General features: G+C 39.1%; 1 protein-coding gene across 1 annotated transcript in view; it reads right to left on the reverse strand.

The window, feature by feature from the left end:
- Sos1 (SOS Ras/Rac guanine nucleotide exchange factor 1) overlaps nucleotides 1-18,267 on the reverse strand; it is an 85,331-nt gene that overhangs the window by 48,064 nt on the left and 19,000 nt on the right. Inside the window, exons 2-8 of the mRNA XM_021218130.2 lie at nucleotides 17,455-17,580; nucleotides 12,469-12,600; nucleotides 11,012-11,176; nucleotides 9,220-9,429; nucleotides 6,467-6,610; nucleotides 2,779-2,889; nucleotides 2,607-2,705 (exon numbers count right to left, since the gene is read on the reverse strand). Of these exons, the coding sequence (XP_021073789.1) occupies nucleotides 2,607-2,705; nucleotides 2,779-2,889; nucleotides 6,467-6,610; nucleotides 9,220-9,429; nucleotides 11,012-11,176; nucleotides 12,469-12,600; nucleotides 17,455-17,580 (987 nt within the window). The remainder of the gene's footprint in view (nucleotides 1-2,606; nucleotides 2,706-2,778; nucleotides 2,890-6,466; nucleotides 6,611-9,219; nucleotides 9,430-11,011; nucleotides 11,177-12,468; nucleotides 12,601-17,454; nucleotides 17,581-18,267) is intronic.

Raw genomic sequence — 18,267 nt, forward strand, 5'->3', positions numbered from 1 at the left:
TGAAAATGAGCTGAACGGCATACCAACAGATACAAGCTGAAGTACCAGTAAGACTGGCAGATAGCTTGGCAGGTACAAGGGTTCAAGGTTGATCCCCAGGACCCACAATGGTGGCAGGAGGGAACCAACTTTGTCAGCTGTCCTCTGGCCTCATGTACACTTGTGTGTGCATTTGCTTGTGTATACACATGGAAAATAAATAAAAATTCAAGTCGTGCATTAATTCTGAAAGAATCCAGAATGGAAAACAGATGAGTGAGTGTAGGACTGATCAGTGCCCTGTTCCATGTACATACCATATACACTTTGCAATGTAAGGTAAGTCATACTATGAACCAGGAACACACACAGTAAAACAACGTTAAGTCCTATAGTCCTGAGAAACCTTAATTATCTATATGAAAATCATCTCCCACACCTCCCCAAGGCAAGGTCTCACATACTGTAGCCCAGATTGGCTTAGAATTCTCTATGTAGCTTTGCCTGGTCTCAAATTCATAGTAATCTACCTGCCTTAGTCTCTCTCAAGTGCTGGTACTGTAGGTTTGATCCACCATACCCAGATAATTTTAAATAGCATTCCTTTTTAAAAAGTAAGTTATTTATTTAGAGTGTGTGCATGTGTGTGTGTGCACACGTTTGCTTTTATGTGTACATGTATGGAGACAGGTAAGGAGGGCAACTTGCAGAAGTCTCTCCTCCTACCACGCGGGTCCCAGGAGTCAGACTCGCAGAGTAACCAGGCATGGTAGCGAGCACAACCTTACTGGCCTTTCTGATTTTTTTGAGACAAGGTTGAACTCAGTGCCTAATTAACTTTTTCTTTAAAAGCCATTTTGAATTATGTGTCTGTTTGTATGCCATGTGTGTACAGGTGCCTAAAGAGGCCAGAGAAAGATACTGGAGCTCCCTGAATGTGGAGCTTACAGGTAATCTGTTAGTTGTCCAGTGTGGTGTTAGAAACTGAACCCAGGTCCTCTACAAGAGCAGCAAGTGCTAAGCTATCTCTCCAACCCTTAAGTTTTCTTGTGTGTGTGTGTGTGTGTGTGTGTGTGTGTGTGTGTGCGCGCGTGTGCGTGACTGTGTGTGAGAGTGTATATGTATGAGCATTCATATACATGAAGGTCAGGCACAACTTTGTGATACTGGTTCTCTCTCTCTCCATGTGAGCTTCAGGAATCAACCTCAAGCTGTCAGGCTTATGTGATTAGTGCCATTCACAGTGCCATCTTGCAGCCCTTAATTTTTCTTATTAAGCTGCTTGGATTTTATAGCCTTTCAAATTCTCATCAAAGCTTCTTGCTTTTATTTATAAACTAATAAATTTTCAAGTTTTATGTGGCTACTAATCCTTTAGATTTTTTTTTACTTAATATTTTGAACTATGATCAGTTGGAGAACTTTTACTAGTATACAAATTCACTGCTTCTAAAATAATAACAATATTGAGTTTAACAGACTTGCTGCAGTACTGAACAATGAAAATCTACTGAACTAGCAGTTTTTATTACTTTAGCCTTATTTTCATATTGGGTCCCTGAGGAGAGTCCCTGTAGCTACTGAGAAGATGGATAGATACAAAGTTGCCTTCAGAGAATCACCATCTAAGCAAAAAGGGCACATGATTAAAAATAAAACTGGGCTCTTCCTATAAGTGGCCAGAGGTGACCTGTGAAGATGGTTTACCATTGTCTTGACCCAGAAAACCCCACAAAAACATGCAAATCAAGAGGTTCAAACCTTCATGTTCACTTTAAGAACACCCAGGAGACTGCCCAGGCCATCAAGGGAATGCATATCTGCAAAGCCACCAAGTATCTGAAGGATGTCACTTTAAAGAAGCAATATGTAAGCCAGGCCTGGTGGCGCAGGCCTTTAATCCCAGCACTTGGGAGGCAGAGGCAGGCGGATTTCTGAGTTCGAGGCCAGCCTGGTCTACCAAGTGAGTTCCAGCACAGCCAGGGCTACAGAGAAACCCTGTCTCGAAAAACCAAAAAAAAAAAAAAAAGAAGCAATATGTGCCATTCTGGCGGTAGGTGTGCCCAGGCCCAACAGTGGGGCTGGACACACGGACAGTAGCCAAAAGAGTGCTGAATTTTTGCTTCACACGCTTAAAAATGGGAGAGTAATGCTGAACTTAAGGGTTTAGACATAGAGTCTCTAGTCATTGAGCACATCCAGGTGAACAAGGCCCCTAAGATGCGCTGACAGATGAACCTACAGAGCTCATGGCCAGACTAGCCCATACATGAGCTCCCCTTGCCATATTGAGATGATCCTCACTGATCGTTCCAGAGCCAGAAGAGGAGGCTGCAAAGAAAAAGATATCCCAGAAGAAACTGAAGAAACAAAACTTCATGGCACATGAATAAAGTCAGCATAAAATAAATGCAGATAAAAGTAAAATAAAACTGGGCAACTGCTTTGCAGTTAAATAGTAAAGTCAGAAAGCATGCTATTCTTTTGGAGTTACTTAAAATTGCTTCTCAGCTAAACAAAGAAAATGAATATAGACTAATGTATGTGGATGCTCACAGATGTATGCAAATGAAGTGGCAAACAACGACACTTGAATGCTTTATAAATAACAATCCAAGTTTTCTTACCTTCAGAAGTTCAAAGTAATGCAGACAGTGGTACACAGGGGCAAGCAGCAGCCGGGGCAAAACATACTGAACAGCTTCTTTGAAGCCTTCGCCTATTGACTAAAAAGGGAAGTGATTTAATATTTTTTAGAGTTTACTTTTCTAACATTGTACAATTTAACAATCACTATACCTGCAAATAAAGTGCTGCCCCAGGCTTTGATAACTGACTAAGAAAACGGTCATGGAATCCAGGTCGTAAAATATCCCGAGCATATGATTCATATGGATCAAATGCCAGTTCCTGAAAAAAGAACAGTAAAGTAAAAAACAATCATAAATAAGAAATGGTCCACCACACAAAATACAAAAGATTTTAACATATATACAGAAACGTAGTCCTCTTAAAGACTCCAAATAAAAACTGAATGGCTATTATAATTTTAACAATAAATCTAATATTCTCAAGTGAAAGAATCCAGAAATCTTTCCTCTGAGTAGCGGAGTCACTGACTGTGTGCAGCGCTACTTCTCAGTCAAAGGTCCCGTGGACCAGGAGTTGTCCTAAGAGCGGGCTGACTTGGCCCTAGAGAGCAGCACAGTTAAACCTGGACAACAAATGGTATGTAAGGCACGAAGGAGCCTTAGGATGCTGATGTTAGGCATTTATTCTTCCGGATGTGGTGGGAGGGCTGGAGAAATGGCTCAGCAGCTACTATTGCTCCTGCAGAGAACCAGGCTTGGTTCCCAGCACTCACACAGTGGCTCACAACTCCAGTTCCAGGATATCTGATACCCTCTTCGGGTTTCTGGGGGTGCCAGAGACATATATGATACAAATACATATAAGCAAAATACATAAAATAAATCTAAAAAATATTTTTGGTGTTAGACATTTACTTTCCTATTTTGTAAATAAGAAGTAACTGTTTCTATCACCTAAAATTCTGTTTTCATAAAGCTAACTTAATCCAAACTGAAAAAAAAAATCCATCATTAATATACCAGTCACCATTGAGGTCTCATAGCAAGGTCTAAAAGAGTATGATGACTGCTGAGGAAACACAGAGTAGGTATACTGATTTTAGCACAGAGAATAGGGCCCTTCCCATCTCTGATCCTGTGCCCTATTCCAGTTATAAAACTGTCAAGAGGGACAGACCCAGGCTGGTGAGCAAAGATGCCTGTTGTCTACTGACACATCTGCTGACACATCTGCTGACAAGCCTGATGACCTTAGTTCAATCCCTGACCCACAGAGAGGAAGAAGTGACTTACACAAACTGTCCTCTGACCTCTACTATATGACACACACCCACACACACACACACACACACACACACACACACACACACACACACACCCCTTCAGATCCTAATGAGTGTTTACCTCTGAAATGTCAAATTCTAGAAGAGATAAGTGGATGAATGTAGTAGGTAAGAAATAAGACAAGTGATTTAAGATATAATACAAATTATGTATTAATTACCTTTAGTACTGTTTTTAAAGTACTTAAGAAGGAGTTACTAGCCAGAATACCATATCTGAACACTCTGGACTAGAGCTCTGGACACCATACGCTGTCATGTGGTAGGTGACGCTCCAAGCCTTCCTGCTTCCTTACATTTTGGGTCAACTCGTAATTTAATTATTAATTTGCTCTGTCCCTTCTGATCAATGCAATCTGTGCCACATGTCAAAACTGTAATTCCATTTTATTTCATTGTCTGCCTATACTGGTAGCAACTCTGATATTCCTATTTAATAAATCAAAATATGTGAGTCTCCTCCATGTGCTGTTCCTCTAGATTGATTTTGTCTCTTCTTCTGAGTGGGTCGTAGGTAGCGGGTGAGACAATCTAGATAGGATCTCATTGGATAGCTAGACTTGCAGCGCAAGCCAGGCTTCAGTGCTGGGATTCTGAGCATGGACCACACCTCATTTGTACCTATTAAAGATCAGCTTTCTCTTGCTTTGGCTACTGTGTGAATGATTAACATGAATACAATATTGAGTTTTTCCATCCATAAAAACAACATAGTATGTATTACCATTTACTTGTACATTCCATATCAACCTAAATATTTTACAATTTTTCTTAATAGGTCTTATATACTTTTAGTTAGGTTTTTGAGTTTTATTATCATTATTATCATTAGTAGTAACAGTAGTAGTAGTAGCAGTAGCAGTAGTAGAATCACGTATGTGTATGTGTGTACTGGTGTGCACAGGTCAGAGGACAACATTTGGGGGCCAGCTCTCTTTCTACCACAAGTTCTAGGGATTAAACTCTTAAGGCTGGGGCACCCCTAGGTGTTAGGCCTGCACAGTGCTTTATGGGTGGGGCTATCTCGCTTGCCCCATGCGCTTACCGTGTGCTTCTGAGACTGGGTGCCTTTTGCCTATAAAAGTTCTATGTTCTGGCTGGTATAATAGCACAGGAATGCTAGTCCTTTCTCTAAGCCAATACAGTGAACTCACCTAATATTTTACTATCTTTTCTTGTATTTGCTAACTGTTGACTACAAACAAGACCCCCCTTCTTACTGTTCCATTTCTGACCATTTGTACTATGCAGCCCCCGAGTAGTGTTCATTTCCAGTTCCTTAATTCCCCTGGAGGTTTCTACCCAGAGCATTAGCTTTGTCCCATCTGTTTTCTGAGATAGAACCTCTGTGCTGGGTAGTCATTTGTCAACTTGACAAAAAATTGAGAACCTATATTGAGAAAAACACCCCCAACTGATAGCCTGGACTGGTGACTGACATGAAGTTCCAAGCCCCGTGTGGGTTGTGGGTGATGCCATCCCGGGTATAAGTTCTGAGTTAGATATGAAAGCAAGCTGAGCAAGCCAAAGCTGCTGTTCTCCAGTCTTCTGCAGTTCCCGCCCACCACAAGGTTCCCACTCTGGTTTTCCATGACAGGCTGTAACCTGTAAACCCCAGGCAGCTCTTGGTCTTGGTGCTTTAGCACGGCAGCAGAACTCTAGCCTGGCACCCAGCTTGCTCTGTAGCTGAGAATGGTACCCATCTTCTCAAACCCCTGCATCTACTTTCCCATTACTAAGGGTTAAGAGGTGTGTACCACCACACCCAGTTCATATGGCCCTGGGAACTAAACCAAGGGCCTCATGTGTGCTGGGGAGAGTTTACCTAAAGAGCTAGATCCCTGGTTCCTCTCTTCTTTCCCATGAGCTCAGCACCATTATACTAAAAGACTGAACAGGCTTTAGAGCAGGACAAGAGTAAGAAACCCCAGAGTGACTACCAGTGATGACTTACTCCAGTTAACTCACAGTTAGCATTGGAAATACTCAGGGGTACCAGACTCCCATAGGATCTGAACTGTCTGTGCCATGGACCTGAGTTTCCTAGCACCTCATTGTTCAATTCTAAAAACAAATGTGGCTATCACATACTGGTTATTTTACTATGTAAAGGAAATTAGCCAAATATTTAAGGGAGATTATCTTAATTTTTACAAAAAAAAAAAAATTGAGTCTTCTTGCTATTCTTCTTACTTTACAAATGTGCATAGAGAAGCAAATTATCAGTAACTCGCCTAGAGCCACACATGTAATTCACAGCAGTGCTCTAAGCAGTAGGCTGTGAGGACGAGGGCCCTGCACCCAAGCTTTTCTCACCCACAGCTGGGCTTGCCTTGGTCTTTCTATCAAAGTCTCAGAGTGACACTGAGCTTGGGCGTGGTGCTTGATAACTATTTCTGTACTTGATAACAGTAATAAATGTTGGCCTACTATGAAAAAGAAGCAATGGTATGTGACTTGAACTGGAAATAGAAATTATGAACCCCATTTTAATGCAAATGTACTTACAGACTTCTTTTGCTATATAATTGACAATATAATTGATATACTTACTTCTGCTAAGTCTTCCAAACAGCTTCCTACTAATGGGTGGGGGCTGCCTTCGTCTGTCATCTCTACAGTGTCTTCTATATGGCCCAGTAACTTTACACTAAGTTCATGTATATCTACTATACGACTAAATATGTTTTCTACATCCTGCGGAGAAGAGGGAAAGAAACATTAATTCAATCATATTGTATAACAAGATATCTTTTCATTTAAAAAAGTCATTTTGTTATCAAGGTTTAATGTAGATATTGAGGAATTTTAATGACTTACAATAAAAAATACTTTAAAATTCATTCTTTAGTGATATAGAATTAAGAAATATGTCTCTCTACCAATCATTTTGTTTTAGAACATCTTCATACTCTCTTTACTAATCTTCAATACAGTTTAACAGAGAACAGGACTTTTCTATTTGTCTCTGCATTAAATCTGTTGTGATACAACATTTTGGTTGAAGAACAGGTTTATCCAGATACATAATTTTACCGGCCATGTAATGGGAAAATGAAGGGATATTTTAATTGTCTATTCAACTGTGATATTCTTGTATTCTGTCTAACATCCATATAATTTTTCTATCAATCCTTAATTAACATATCATAAAATAACTGGTTTTCTGGGAATAAGGATGGCGAAGGTTAATGTGGATGGGATATAAAGAAATTGTCTAAGGCAAGAAAGTATTGTATATCTTTACAATAGCAGGGTTAAATAAGGATAAATGAGTGCATACTATCTCACCAAAAAGCTCATCTAAAGCACTTATATCTTCCTGTGTGTGGATCTTGTGAGTAAACTATAAAATGTATTTACCACCGACTGGCCTTCAGTGCACTTAAACTGAGGTCACCTCTGCAAAAGGCAACTCACACTCATTGGCAAACGTGACTCCCCATTGCTGTCTATAGTCCAGAGCCCTGCTGTGCACATCTACTACTGGGAGCACTCTATGCAAACAGGTCAAACGTCATTATACTGCTGCTAATAAGTTGGTCATTTCCTGCATTTCTTGGAGACCATATAATTTTATACTGTTCTATTAAAACCTGTTGATTACTATTTTTATTTTGTTAATTTTGAGGTATGGTTTGTATGCAAGAGATATACCTACTTTAAATGTACTTTTTGGTGAGACAGTATACAGTTATTCCTCTCTGTAACCTCATAGCAGTCACTATTCACAATGTTTTCTTGTCTTACAAAACTTCCTTATGAGAACGGAGAGATGGCTCAGCAGTTAAGAGGACTGGGCTGCTCTCTCAGAGAACCTAAATTAAGGTCCTAGAACCCACATGGCAGCTCTAATCATATATTAACTCCAGTCCAAGGAGAGCCAGTGGCCTCTTCTGACCTTCACAGGAAAACAATCACACATAAAATTTAAAAAAAAAAAAATTGAAAAAAAAATTTTTTTAAAGTTCCCTTATGTCTCCTCTGTATCAGCTCCCACCATCCTCAGTGCCAGAAAATGAGTGTTCAGCTCCCTGTGACTAGACAGTTGTTGTTTAGGAAGTAGAGACAAATCTGTGTGGAGAGAAGAATCTACGAATCTCTGCTTGAGTTCTCGAGGTTCAGCTATGCAAATGTTTGCATCAGTACTGCATTCTTTATTCTTGGTGAAAAGCTGCCCATTGTGTGAGCAAAGCACAGTCTCTCTTCACAATGGGTAGGCACTGAGCTATAAAATAAAACTGCTATTTTATATGACCTTGGTTTTGTTTCTTCTAAGCAAAAAACTAACAGAACAGAATTATCAGAAAATGTAGAAATGTGTTATAAAACCAGCCAATTTTACTAATTTAATTTAGATCTTACAAGTAACGCTGAAATTTTACAAACCCATGAGCAGTCAGGCATTGAACATTCTTCTCAATATCTGATACTGTCTTTTTAAGCTCTTTCTAGTAAGTGTATGCAAGAATCTCACTATGGTTTTGATTTGTATTTCTCTGATACTTAATACCATTTAGCAAATTTGATTGTTGATTTTTGTGTAAGATATCTTTATCTCTCCTTTGCTATTTTAAAAGCAAATTTAATGAAGCAATTTTAATACCATGCATTTCATACATCTAAACTAATTCAATAAGTAGTGCTTAGCATATTTACAAACTAGTTATAAAGTCTAATTATTCAATTTTTGTAATGGTGGAAATTGAACCCAGGGTTTCATAGGCAGATTAAACAAGTACTCTGCCACTGGGTTGTACTCTAAGCTGCCCTCCGTTATTATTTAATGGTCACAAACTGCTATGACTGGAGCACCAGAGCTAGCACTGTTCCCATCACTGAACATTCTTTTGGTTTAGTGAGGTTGGTATGGGCACTATCCTGCGTCTAATCTCTGGTGTTCCCAATAATTCCGCTGTTAATGTTGCATGATGACTCTCTCCGTCTTACGTTTCCAGTCTGCCCTGACTAGAGAGGGCTGTTTCTGACTCCTCTAAATGTGGTGTCCAACAATACGGCTGCTGTTTATAAGTATCACTTAAATGACTCAAGTCAACTAAATCAAAAATATCTTCCACTTAAACAAGAGGCTCTATTCCCTGAAATAAATGATTATGTGATTTCATTTTCACTTACACAATTAGTCTATTTTAGATTTTTGTCTTTCAATTTCTGATGTTTAATCTCTTGAAACTGTGGCAGCACTTTATTTGTGATCATGACAAATTAGAAATCATAAATTATGTAGCTTCAAATTTGAAGTGAAATTTAACAACATATGCAAAAATAGCATAAAATATACTTACATAAGATGAGAACAATTTGGAATTAGAGACAAAGGGTTCTCGAAAAACTTTTATAATTAGATTTAATTCTCTTATATACTGTCGAATTTCTGCCATGAATGCTTTTACCAAATCATAGTAAGTTTGTTCTCCTGAGGTGGAAGGTTCTTCATCAGTTAAAGATAAGATATTTATATCCTCTACATCTTGATGAAACATATCCATCAATACCTAAGTAGTCAGATATAAAATGAAAGTGTCAGTAATAGTGTAGTCTCACTTGAACATTAATGCCCTAGGCATTCCTTTTTTCCGTCACAAGGGGACAAACAGGCCTCGGGGGTGGGGGGCGCGGGGAGAGAACAAACTGCCTTTAAGAAGAGATGGCTCAGAGGTTAAGAACAATTCATGTTCTTCAGAGGACTTGGGCTTTATTCCTAGCACCTACATGGTGGCTCACAATCTTCTTTAACTCCAGTTCTAGGGAATCAGGTAACCATGGCAACCAGGCATCAACATGGCGACAGGCATATATGCAAGTGAAATACATACATATTAAAAACTAAGAGTTTCTTCAAAAAGTTTTCCACGGTTACGCTTGCTGAAACTCACCCTTCCCACTCTTGTGGACCTGTACAGTGTCACTGCAGTATCGTTTACCTTATGCTAGAATGTAAGTCACCTTTCAACAACTTTGAAGTATTGTTTTTTAAAAAGTTTTAAACTTTAGGGATATGGCCTCATATAACTGAAGCTAGCCATAGGGTCACTATGTAGCCTAGGCTGGTCTTGAATTTCTGATCCTTCTGCTTCCACATGCACATCTTACTCTGTTTACCCAGGACGAGAAACCAAATCCAAGGCTTTATGCATTCTAGGTACACACTCTACCAGTTAAATATATCCCAGCCCCCTTTTAAACATGTTTTTCTGTATCTCATTTCTGTATGAGCACATAATAGAAACTAAAAAATGTTACTTATATGATTCATTTAAAAAGTAGCAAGCAAGAGGGTTAGACAGACAGCTGAGTGGTTAAGAACACACAAGTGTTATCAGTTCCCAGAAGCAGTGTCAGGCAGTTCACAAGTGCTTATAACCTCAGGGGTCTGGTACCTCTTCTGGTCCTCACAAGCAACTATGCTCATGTGCACAGAATGCCCCCTCCCATGTATCACAGAAATAAAAATAAATCTTTTAGCAGATGGGCTAGAGAGGTGGCTCGGCTGTTAAAAGCACTCACAGCTTCCCCAGAGCACCTGGGCTCAGTTTCCAGCACCATAAACCCTCTGTGACCCCATTTCTAGGAGATCTAATACTTGTTCTTACTTCTTACTAATACTTGTTCTCTGAATCCCTGCACTGTACACACATACACATTTAAAACAAGATAGCAAACATTTTGTATTCTTTTTCAATTGTAATCATAAATATCAAGTACTTTATCTCCATTTAAAAATATCACAACACTTTTAATTCTTCAGACCAGATAATTTCTTTTACTTTAGATTATTCTGTTAGAATAAACACTAATACATACATTAAGTAGAATCTATAACCAGAATGGCCAGAGTGTGAGCAAAGTGGAATAGAATCCCATCAGAAAATATCTTCTTTCCTAAAAAGCCATGTAAGTACTAGCCACCTCTATCTTATTTCCATACACTAACAACCTGGATGCATGCTATGAGATTACTGGAAATCTCTCCCCAAACACAATAGCACAATTCTATTCTTTCTGAAGAGTATATTAGCATCCAATAAACCAGAAGTAAAATTTATGAATACAACACAAAGAAGCTGATTCTCCTACCTTATCAGCACACATTGCCACTTTAATGTCTTGTTTTGTAATTTCATAATGCCGTATATTTCTTACATAATTCCCCACCAACTTTAAAATATCTGCAGAAATGTATTCTAATACTGCTACTATGTAAACAGAAACCTGGTGGTCAATTTTATAACCGAGGACCTCCTGAAAAATTAAAAGGAAAGCACGTTTAAACTTCATATACAGTAAATTTAATACATTAACTACAAAATAAAACGGTATACATCTAGCTTAACTTTCACTGAAACCCATCACTACCAATATTTAATAATTTAATTTTCACTGGTTCATTCATGAGAAATACACACACACACACACACACACACCCTATATGTGTAGAACACACACACATAGATGGAAGCAGAATTGTCTCTAGTTGTGTACAGTACTGGAGCAGTACACAGTACTGTGTAAGTAAGTGGTTTAACCACAAAGTCTGAGCTTGGTGTGGGGAGCAAATGGTATATTACCAAGTAGGAATGAATGAAAGAAACTATACAAAATTGTTTTCATACCAAACAAGAGTGCTATAATATTGGCATCCAGGAATAGCTGAGTCTTATATCTCTATTCATTCCCAAGGAACCTTGTGACACACTCTTGGCTTTCCATAAAAAAACAAAATTAAAAACAAAACAAAAAAAAAAACCTCCATGTTATGTGCTACTAAGCATATTAAATGATCCTATTATTAAACTTTATAGAGAGCGTGTTCTTTTGTGGAGCCAAAAGTTCCCAAAAGAAGATGAATTCTTACAAGAGAGGAGAAAATACAAGTCAGTCAGCCATAGCAATGCACACCTCTAATGCCAGCACTCAGGAGGCAGAGACAGGAAGATCACAAATCTCAGGCCAAGGCCAGCCTGGGCAATAATGTAAGACCCTGTCTCAAAGGGAAAAAAACAGAAAAACGTGTTCTAAGGTTTTAAATATTACAATAAGGTATTTGTGTGTGTGAGAGAGGAAGAGTTATTTTGTCATGGTAAATAAACCAAACTAGCATTATTAGGATTCTTGGCACTTTTCTAGTTCTGGGGACACTAAAGTGGTTAACTTATTTAACCAGAACCAGAACCAGCTTGTTTGCCCCACAAAAAAAAACAGATACTCACTGTAGTCTCACAGATAGCCCTACACAAAATTCTAACAGATTTTAAAAGCTTTATGGGATACTTAGCTCTGACCAACAAGAGAGAAATTTTTACAATTTTATTTTCTAGCAACCCTGGAGTAAATAAAATCTATAATATAACCTTTCCAAGTCTCTTCAATTTGTTTATTACTATTGGTATGAAATGACATGAAACCACGTTGCCCAATCTTTACTCTTTACCACAATACCCCCTTACCTCAACATGAATCCCTGGAAAATTTAAAAGGATTTTACTATTCAGTTATTTTGCTTTTCATAGGTAATGTGGCTTATTTCAGCTTACCCTTAACAAATGATGAATTCTTTCTGCTGGCAGGGATAAAGGATTCCTTCTCTTCCTCTTTTCAATAGCTGATTGGGCATCAGCTATTGCCCACTTATCAATTGGATGAGGAAAACTTTTTTGAACACGTTCCTTAGAAAAGAGGAAAATAATAACTAAGCAACAAATAAGTACAGTTCATCACTTAAAATTTACTTTTAAATAAAGAATATACGTGAGCTTTTCACATAATTTACACTACAAACAAAAATCCTGTGATTGTCAATGTATTAGTTTCTTAATTAGGTAACTAAGGTACTAAACACAGATTTTTATTACCAGGTAAATCATATCCTGAATCCCACCTTCATTAACACAATTGACAAGACTGGTAAGTCACCTTAAACATCACTCACAGTTTCATGGAAGGAGACTTACAAATATCAACTCCAATAAATTCTTATTTATTTCATCCTTACTTTAAACCCAGTTATAAATACAAGTAGCATTTTTAATTAAAACCTCAAAGATTTGTTTTTTTTTTTTCACCCATCATGTGAGAGTACGAATTATCCAGGTCATGAGCCTCAGTGCTCATGCTAGGGCACTGCTAACCTGTTCTTTAACATGGAGGACCTACCATGAAAGCACAGGTCCATCTTTAGCAGACTATTTCAATTCTAACATCTACAAGTTATTCAGTTAAAGAATGAGCCATTATTATAGCTAAATCCCCTACTTTAATGTAATTCACTATTAGCTCCCTTCAGATGTTTAAAATTCACTTGCACATACCTCAGTTAGAGCCAGTAGAGGTCGCTATTACAAAACCTTGAACAAATTTTCAGTATTCAACTTGTATGTAAGATTAAATGAATTGAACATTGCCCCTTGAATGCAAACCTGAATGAAAGTTCTATCAGTAAATACACTGCCTTGGATACTCTAGAGCTAGGTGTGAGGGAGGCATAGATGCATTTAGCACATCCTAGGAGCAGATTTATAAGCACTTATCTAATCCTCTCTTCATTTTATGTTCAAGGCTATTCAGGTACCAATATTTAAAATGTCATGTTTTAATTAAATTAGAAGCCTAATTAGAAGTCAAAAGAATTCTTGTAGTTAAAAATTACAGTAGCAGCTGGGCAGTGGTGGTACACGACAGTGGTGTTGCCTTTAATCCCAGCACTTGGGAGGCAGAGCAGGCAGTTCTCGAGTTCAAGGCCAGCTTCATCTACAGAGTGAGTCCCAGGACAGCTGGGGCTACAGAGAAACCCTGTCTTAAAGAACAAAACAACAACAACAAAGAAACAAACAAACATAGATTAAAGTAGCAAATCTTTATCCTGTATGATAAGGGTGATAAAAAGCTCTAAAATGTTGGCAGAGCAAAAGGTTGGGATGGGTAGGGGAAAAGATACAAAAGAACATTCAAACACAAGCGCTTGTGCTCGCTCTGCCTCCCTTCCCGAACCCTGGTCACTCAGGCACAGAGTGTTGGGTTGCACCCGGGGCCCTCTGCACCCCAGGTAAGAGCTCTGTCCTGGAGTTGCAGCTCTTCTCCAGCCCTGTGAGTCCAAACACTCTGAAACCTTAATTCACAGGACATTAAAGTAGACGGGAGGATTATCTGAGGGAAGAAAAGCCAGCAAAAAGGAGGAATGAGGGACAGACTTCGTAAGAACTAGGTATAAATGACATTCACCTGTGTATGGGCCCCGTCCATCCTGCCTTGGCTGTGACAGCTCAGCACGGAGCATGCACTTGCTGCACAGCCCTGAGGACTTGATAAATAAATCCACAGGGAAGGGAAGACAAGACCCCAGAAGATGTCCTCCGACTTCTCTGCACACTGCATACGTGCTTACACTAACATCCCCTCCCCACCTCCCTCCCCCCCCCCCACACACAATATATATATAAAAAAATAACACACTACTTTGTATGTGAACGTAAAAAAATAAATTAAGGAGAAAGAGAGGAGGGAAGAGACAGAGAAAATGCAGTAAAAAATACGAAATTACCATGCTGGCGAAGACAGCCCAGCAGGTTAGGGTACTGGCAGCCATGCCTGATGACCAAGCTCGATCCCCAGAACCCACATGGTGGAAGAGAATCTCCTAAAAAGCTGATCCCTTTATGTCTACATTCACATACAAATAAATACAGTAGTTAGATAATAATTTTTCAATAGTTTACATTATACACTTATAAAGAAACTGAACTGAAACAGGGTTTCCTAAATAAACCTCGCCCTTATTTTACGAAGCACACCAGTATTTTCTATTCTACTTCTTTTTGTATGATCAATGCACTAAAGTGATTATATGGCCCAGAGAGCCATCTCTCCAGCCCCAGAAAATTGATTTTTTTTTCTTGGATCTTCATTTATGTCAATACTGTTCTGAGGGTCAATTTTCAAATATGTAAGCAAAGAGAAAGATATTCCCATATCCCCCATAGAATCGTTATAAGATACAGAATTTTATAAAACAGCATTTTGAAATTATTAAATTCCAGTGGTTAAAACCAAGTAATGTTCTTCCAAAAGACCTAAGTTAGATTCCCAGAACTGATGTCAGGTGACTCACAACTGCCTATAACTTCAGATGGACTGTCCTGGCTAGGTTTTTGTCAATTTGACACAAACACTAGAGTCATCAGATACGAGGAAACCTCAATTGAGAAAATGCCTCCATAAGATTGGGCTGTCTTATGCCCAGTAAGGTATTTTCCTAATTAGTAATTAATTGATGGGGGAGGGCCCAGGTCATTTTGGGTGGTGCCACCCCTGGGCTGGTGGTTCTGGGTTCTATAAGCAAGCAGGTAGAAGCCGCCATGGGAAACAAGCCAAAAAGCAGCACCAGTCCATGGCCTCTGCATCAGCCCCTGCCTCCAGGTTCTTGCCCTATCTGAGTTCCTGTCCTCACTTCCTTCTATGATGCACTACAATGCTATTATGTAGGGTAAGTCAAATAAACCCTTTTCTCCCCAGCTTGCTTTTTGGTCATGGTGTTTCACTGCAGCAGTAGAAACCCTGACTAAGACAGGGATCCAACTCTTTTGGCCTCTGTAGGTACCTGCACTCATGAAATACCTACACACAGATGTGTACAGATACATAAAACTGTATGCAATACAAATAGATATGTTAAAAGAAATAATAAGCTGGGCATGGTGGTGCACGCCTTTAATCCCAGCACTCGGAAGGCAGAGGCAGGTGGATTTCTGAGTTCAAGGCCAGCCTGGTCTACAGAGTGAGTTCCAGGACAGCCAGGGCTACACAGAGAAACCCTGTCTCGAAAAACCAAAAGAAAAAAAAAAAAAGAAAGAAATAATAAAGTTTATTACATACGTGACTGGTATTTCTATTAGTCATATTCTTACATATTCTCACCAAAAACTATCTCCAACTCCAAAACCTCCACATGAGAATTTCATATGGTTTTCTGTTCCTTGTTTATATTAATTAAAGATGAAATTAAACAAGCATAGTTATGTAAATATATAGAGAAATACCTGATTTATGTTTGCAATGCCAGCTGATTAGCAAATTTCTAAAATGTACCAACATCAACATAATAAGTAAGGTGAGATTTGTAAACCCTTCTTATAAGTCTGGATTCTGCCAAACCATGGAAGATTTAGCTAGAATCAAAGAAAACCCAAGTGAAATTGCTAATGTGATAGAGTCAGGCAAGCCACACAACTCAAAATATCTGAAACAACAATATAAACAGATATTTAAAAGAAATTATGAATTAAAAGTCTGACTTTACAGAAGAAACCAGTCAGGCCTGGTAGGAAACTCGTGAAACCCCAGCAATTGGGAGATGGAGGCAGGCGGATCAAGAGTCATTCTTGACTACACAGCAGCAAGCTGAGTTCTAGGCCAGATTAGACTATATGTCTAACTGTCGCAAAAACAACAGCAAAACCAAACCACAACAAAGAATCTACTGTAAATGAATTAAGAAATGAGAATTACCCAGTATACACTTTTCTAAACCTGTCTAAACGTGTTATTTGGTGTTTGTTTTCTCTTTCCTTCCTCCCTCCTCCTCTTCCTCTTCTCCTTCCCCTCCTTCCCTCCCTCCCCCCCCTGTAACCCTGAGGATGGAACCTAAGGCTTCGTGTAATCAATAAGCTATATAGACCCCCCCTCACACCAATGTTCCTAGATACTTATTTGCCTCAACTGAAATCCACATTTCCCTCAGGACTTAGACTATAACTCACATGCCAGGTTCCGCTGCTTCTTTGAATCCTCCCTATCCAGCTAAAGTCCTGTGACTTGAAGGAGTTGAAGGTAACAGTAAAGTACTCTCTGGACTCTTTTGTTTTGCTTTTTCAGACAGGGTCTCACATAGCCCAGGCTAGCCTTGAACTCCCTGTGTAGTTTAAATTGATCTGGAAACCTGATCCTCTTGCCCCTGCCTCCTAAGTGCTATTATTAAAGGTTTGTACCACCATACTGGTGATTAGCATCTTAACTCTTTAAATGCCATCCATACCTTGGGAAACTTCAGCTCTAGTCTGTCACCGCATGTCCACATTTGCTTTGTAACTTTTACCAGTGAAGTTGTAAGTTCATCCTCTGACCCCAATATTTTATATAATTCTCCCTCAGATACTTTCAGATATTATCAGCCCTTTGATTGACTCTCTGAAATTTAAAGGAAATGTTTTGGGACTGAAGCCTTTGTGTGTATTCCATTTGTATGTATGAACAGGGATCTCGGTGAGTTCAAGGCCATCCTGGTTTATATAGAGAGGGTTTGTCTCAGACCATTCTAGTAGTAACATGAAGCTGTTTATTTAAGCTGAAAAGTACAATCTGAATGTTTCACAGCTAAGACACATAGAAGATACCACATACCCAGTTCAAAGTTTACAGAAATGGATGAATGAACTGGAGAGCCCTTTTCTCCTTCACTGCCATTACAGCCAATGTACAGCAAGAGATACATACAGTTAATAGAAGACAAAAGTGGTCATTTGCCATACCTCCACATCTGAAGCACTCCGGGGCTGAGCTTGGCACAGCATATTTAGTAATTGCAAAATTAATTCTTCAACATACTGAAGAGCATCATCATTAGACTCAAGAGTAGGGTGAACTTGCCCCTGAACCTGTAAACAAAAAGGCAAGTAATTAAAATGTAGACTAGCTTACAAATACAGATTGAATGTTCTCCAAAATATCAGGGCTTCACAGTCTTTGTTCCCAGCCTCATACACCATGCATGCTATTCTATCTTTTTTAAAAATCTAGTTACCTAACTGTAATTTCAGTATTTTTTGCATATACTATGGTTTACAATGCCATGTAGAAATGGGAAACATGAGGGAGAGGCTAAGATGATGATAAAACATTGTTTATGTAGGACCCCTGCCTAGAACCAGTCAGTACAGTCATTCAGCATTCTACTTGGGTGAAACTGACCTCAGATGGGTCTCTGTCCCCTTTTAACCCCACCTTCCTTACACAGCATTAAGGCCAAGAGGATGTTTCATGGGTCACTAATCAATCTCCAGCATCTAGCACCTACCACGCAACACACTCATAGTACGAACAGTGAGCCTTACACCAAAATGGGGCCAAGGAGATGGCTCGGATGACAGAAACACAAGCCTGGTGACCAGAGTTTGATCCACATTTGTAACCACAGCATTCTACAGCCAGATAGGAGTCTAAGACATTAGCACTGCCAAGAACCTGGCAGGCCAGACAGCCGGAAAGAGTCAGCACAGAAGGAAAAATAGAGAGGCCCTGAGTAACTGCCTCAACAAAGTGGAAAGGAAGAGCTTACACCCAAA

This window comes from Mus pahari, chromosome 18, assembly GCF_900095145.1.
Source record: "Mus pahari chromosome 18, PAHARI_EIJ_v1.1, whole genome shotgun sequence".
NCBI classification, from domain to species: Eukaryota; Metazoa; Chordata; class Mammalia; order Rodentia; family Muridae; genus Mus; species Mus pahari.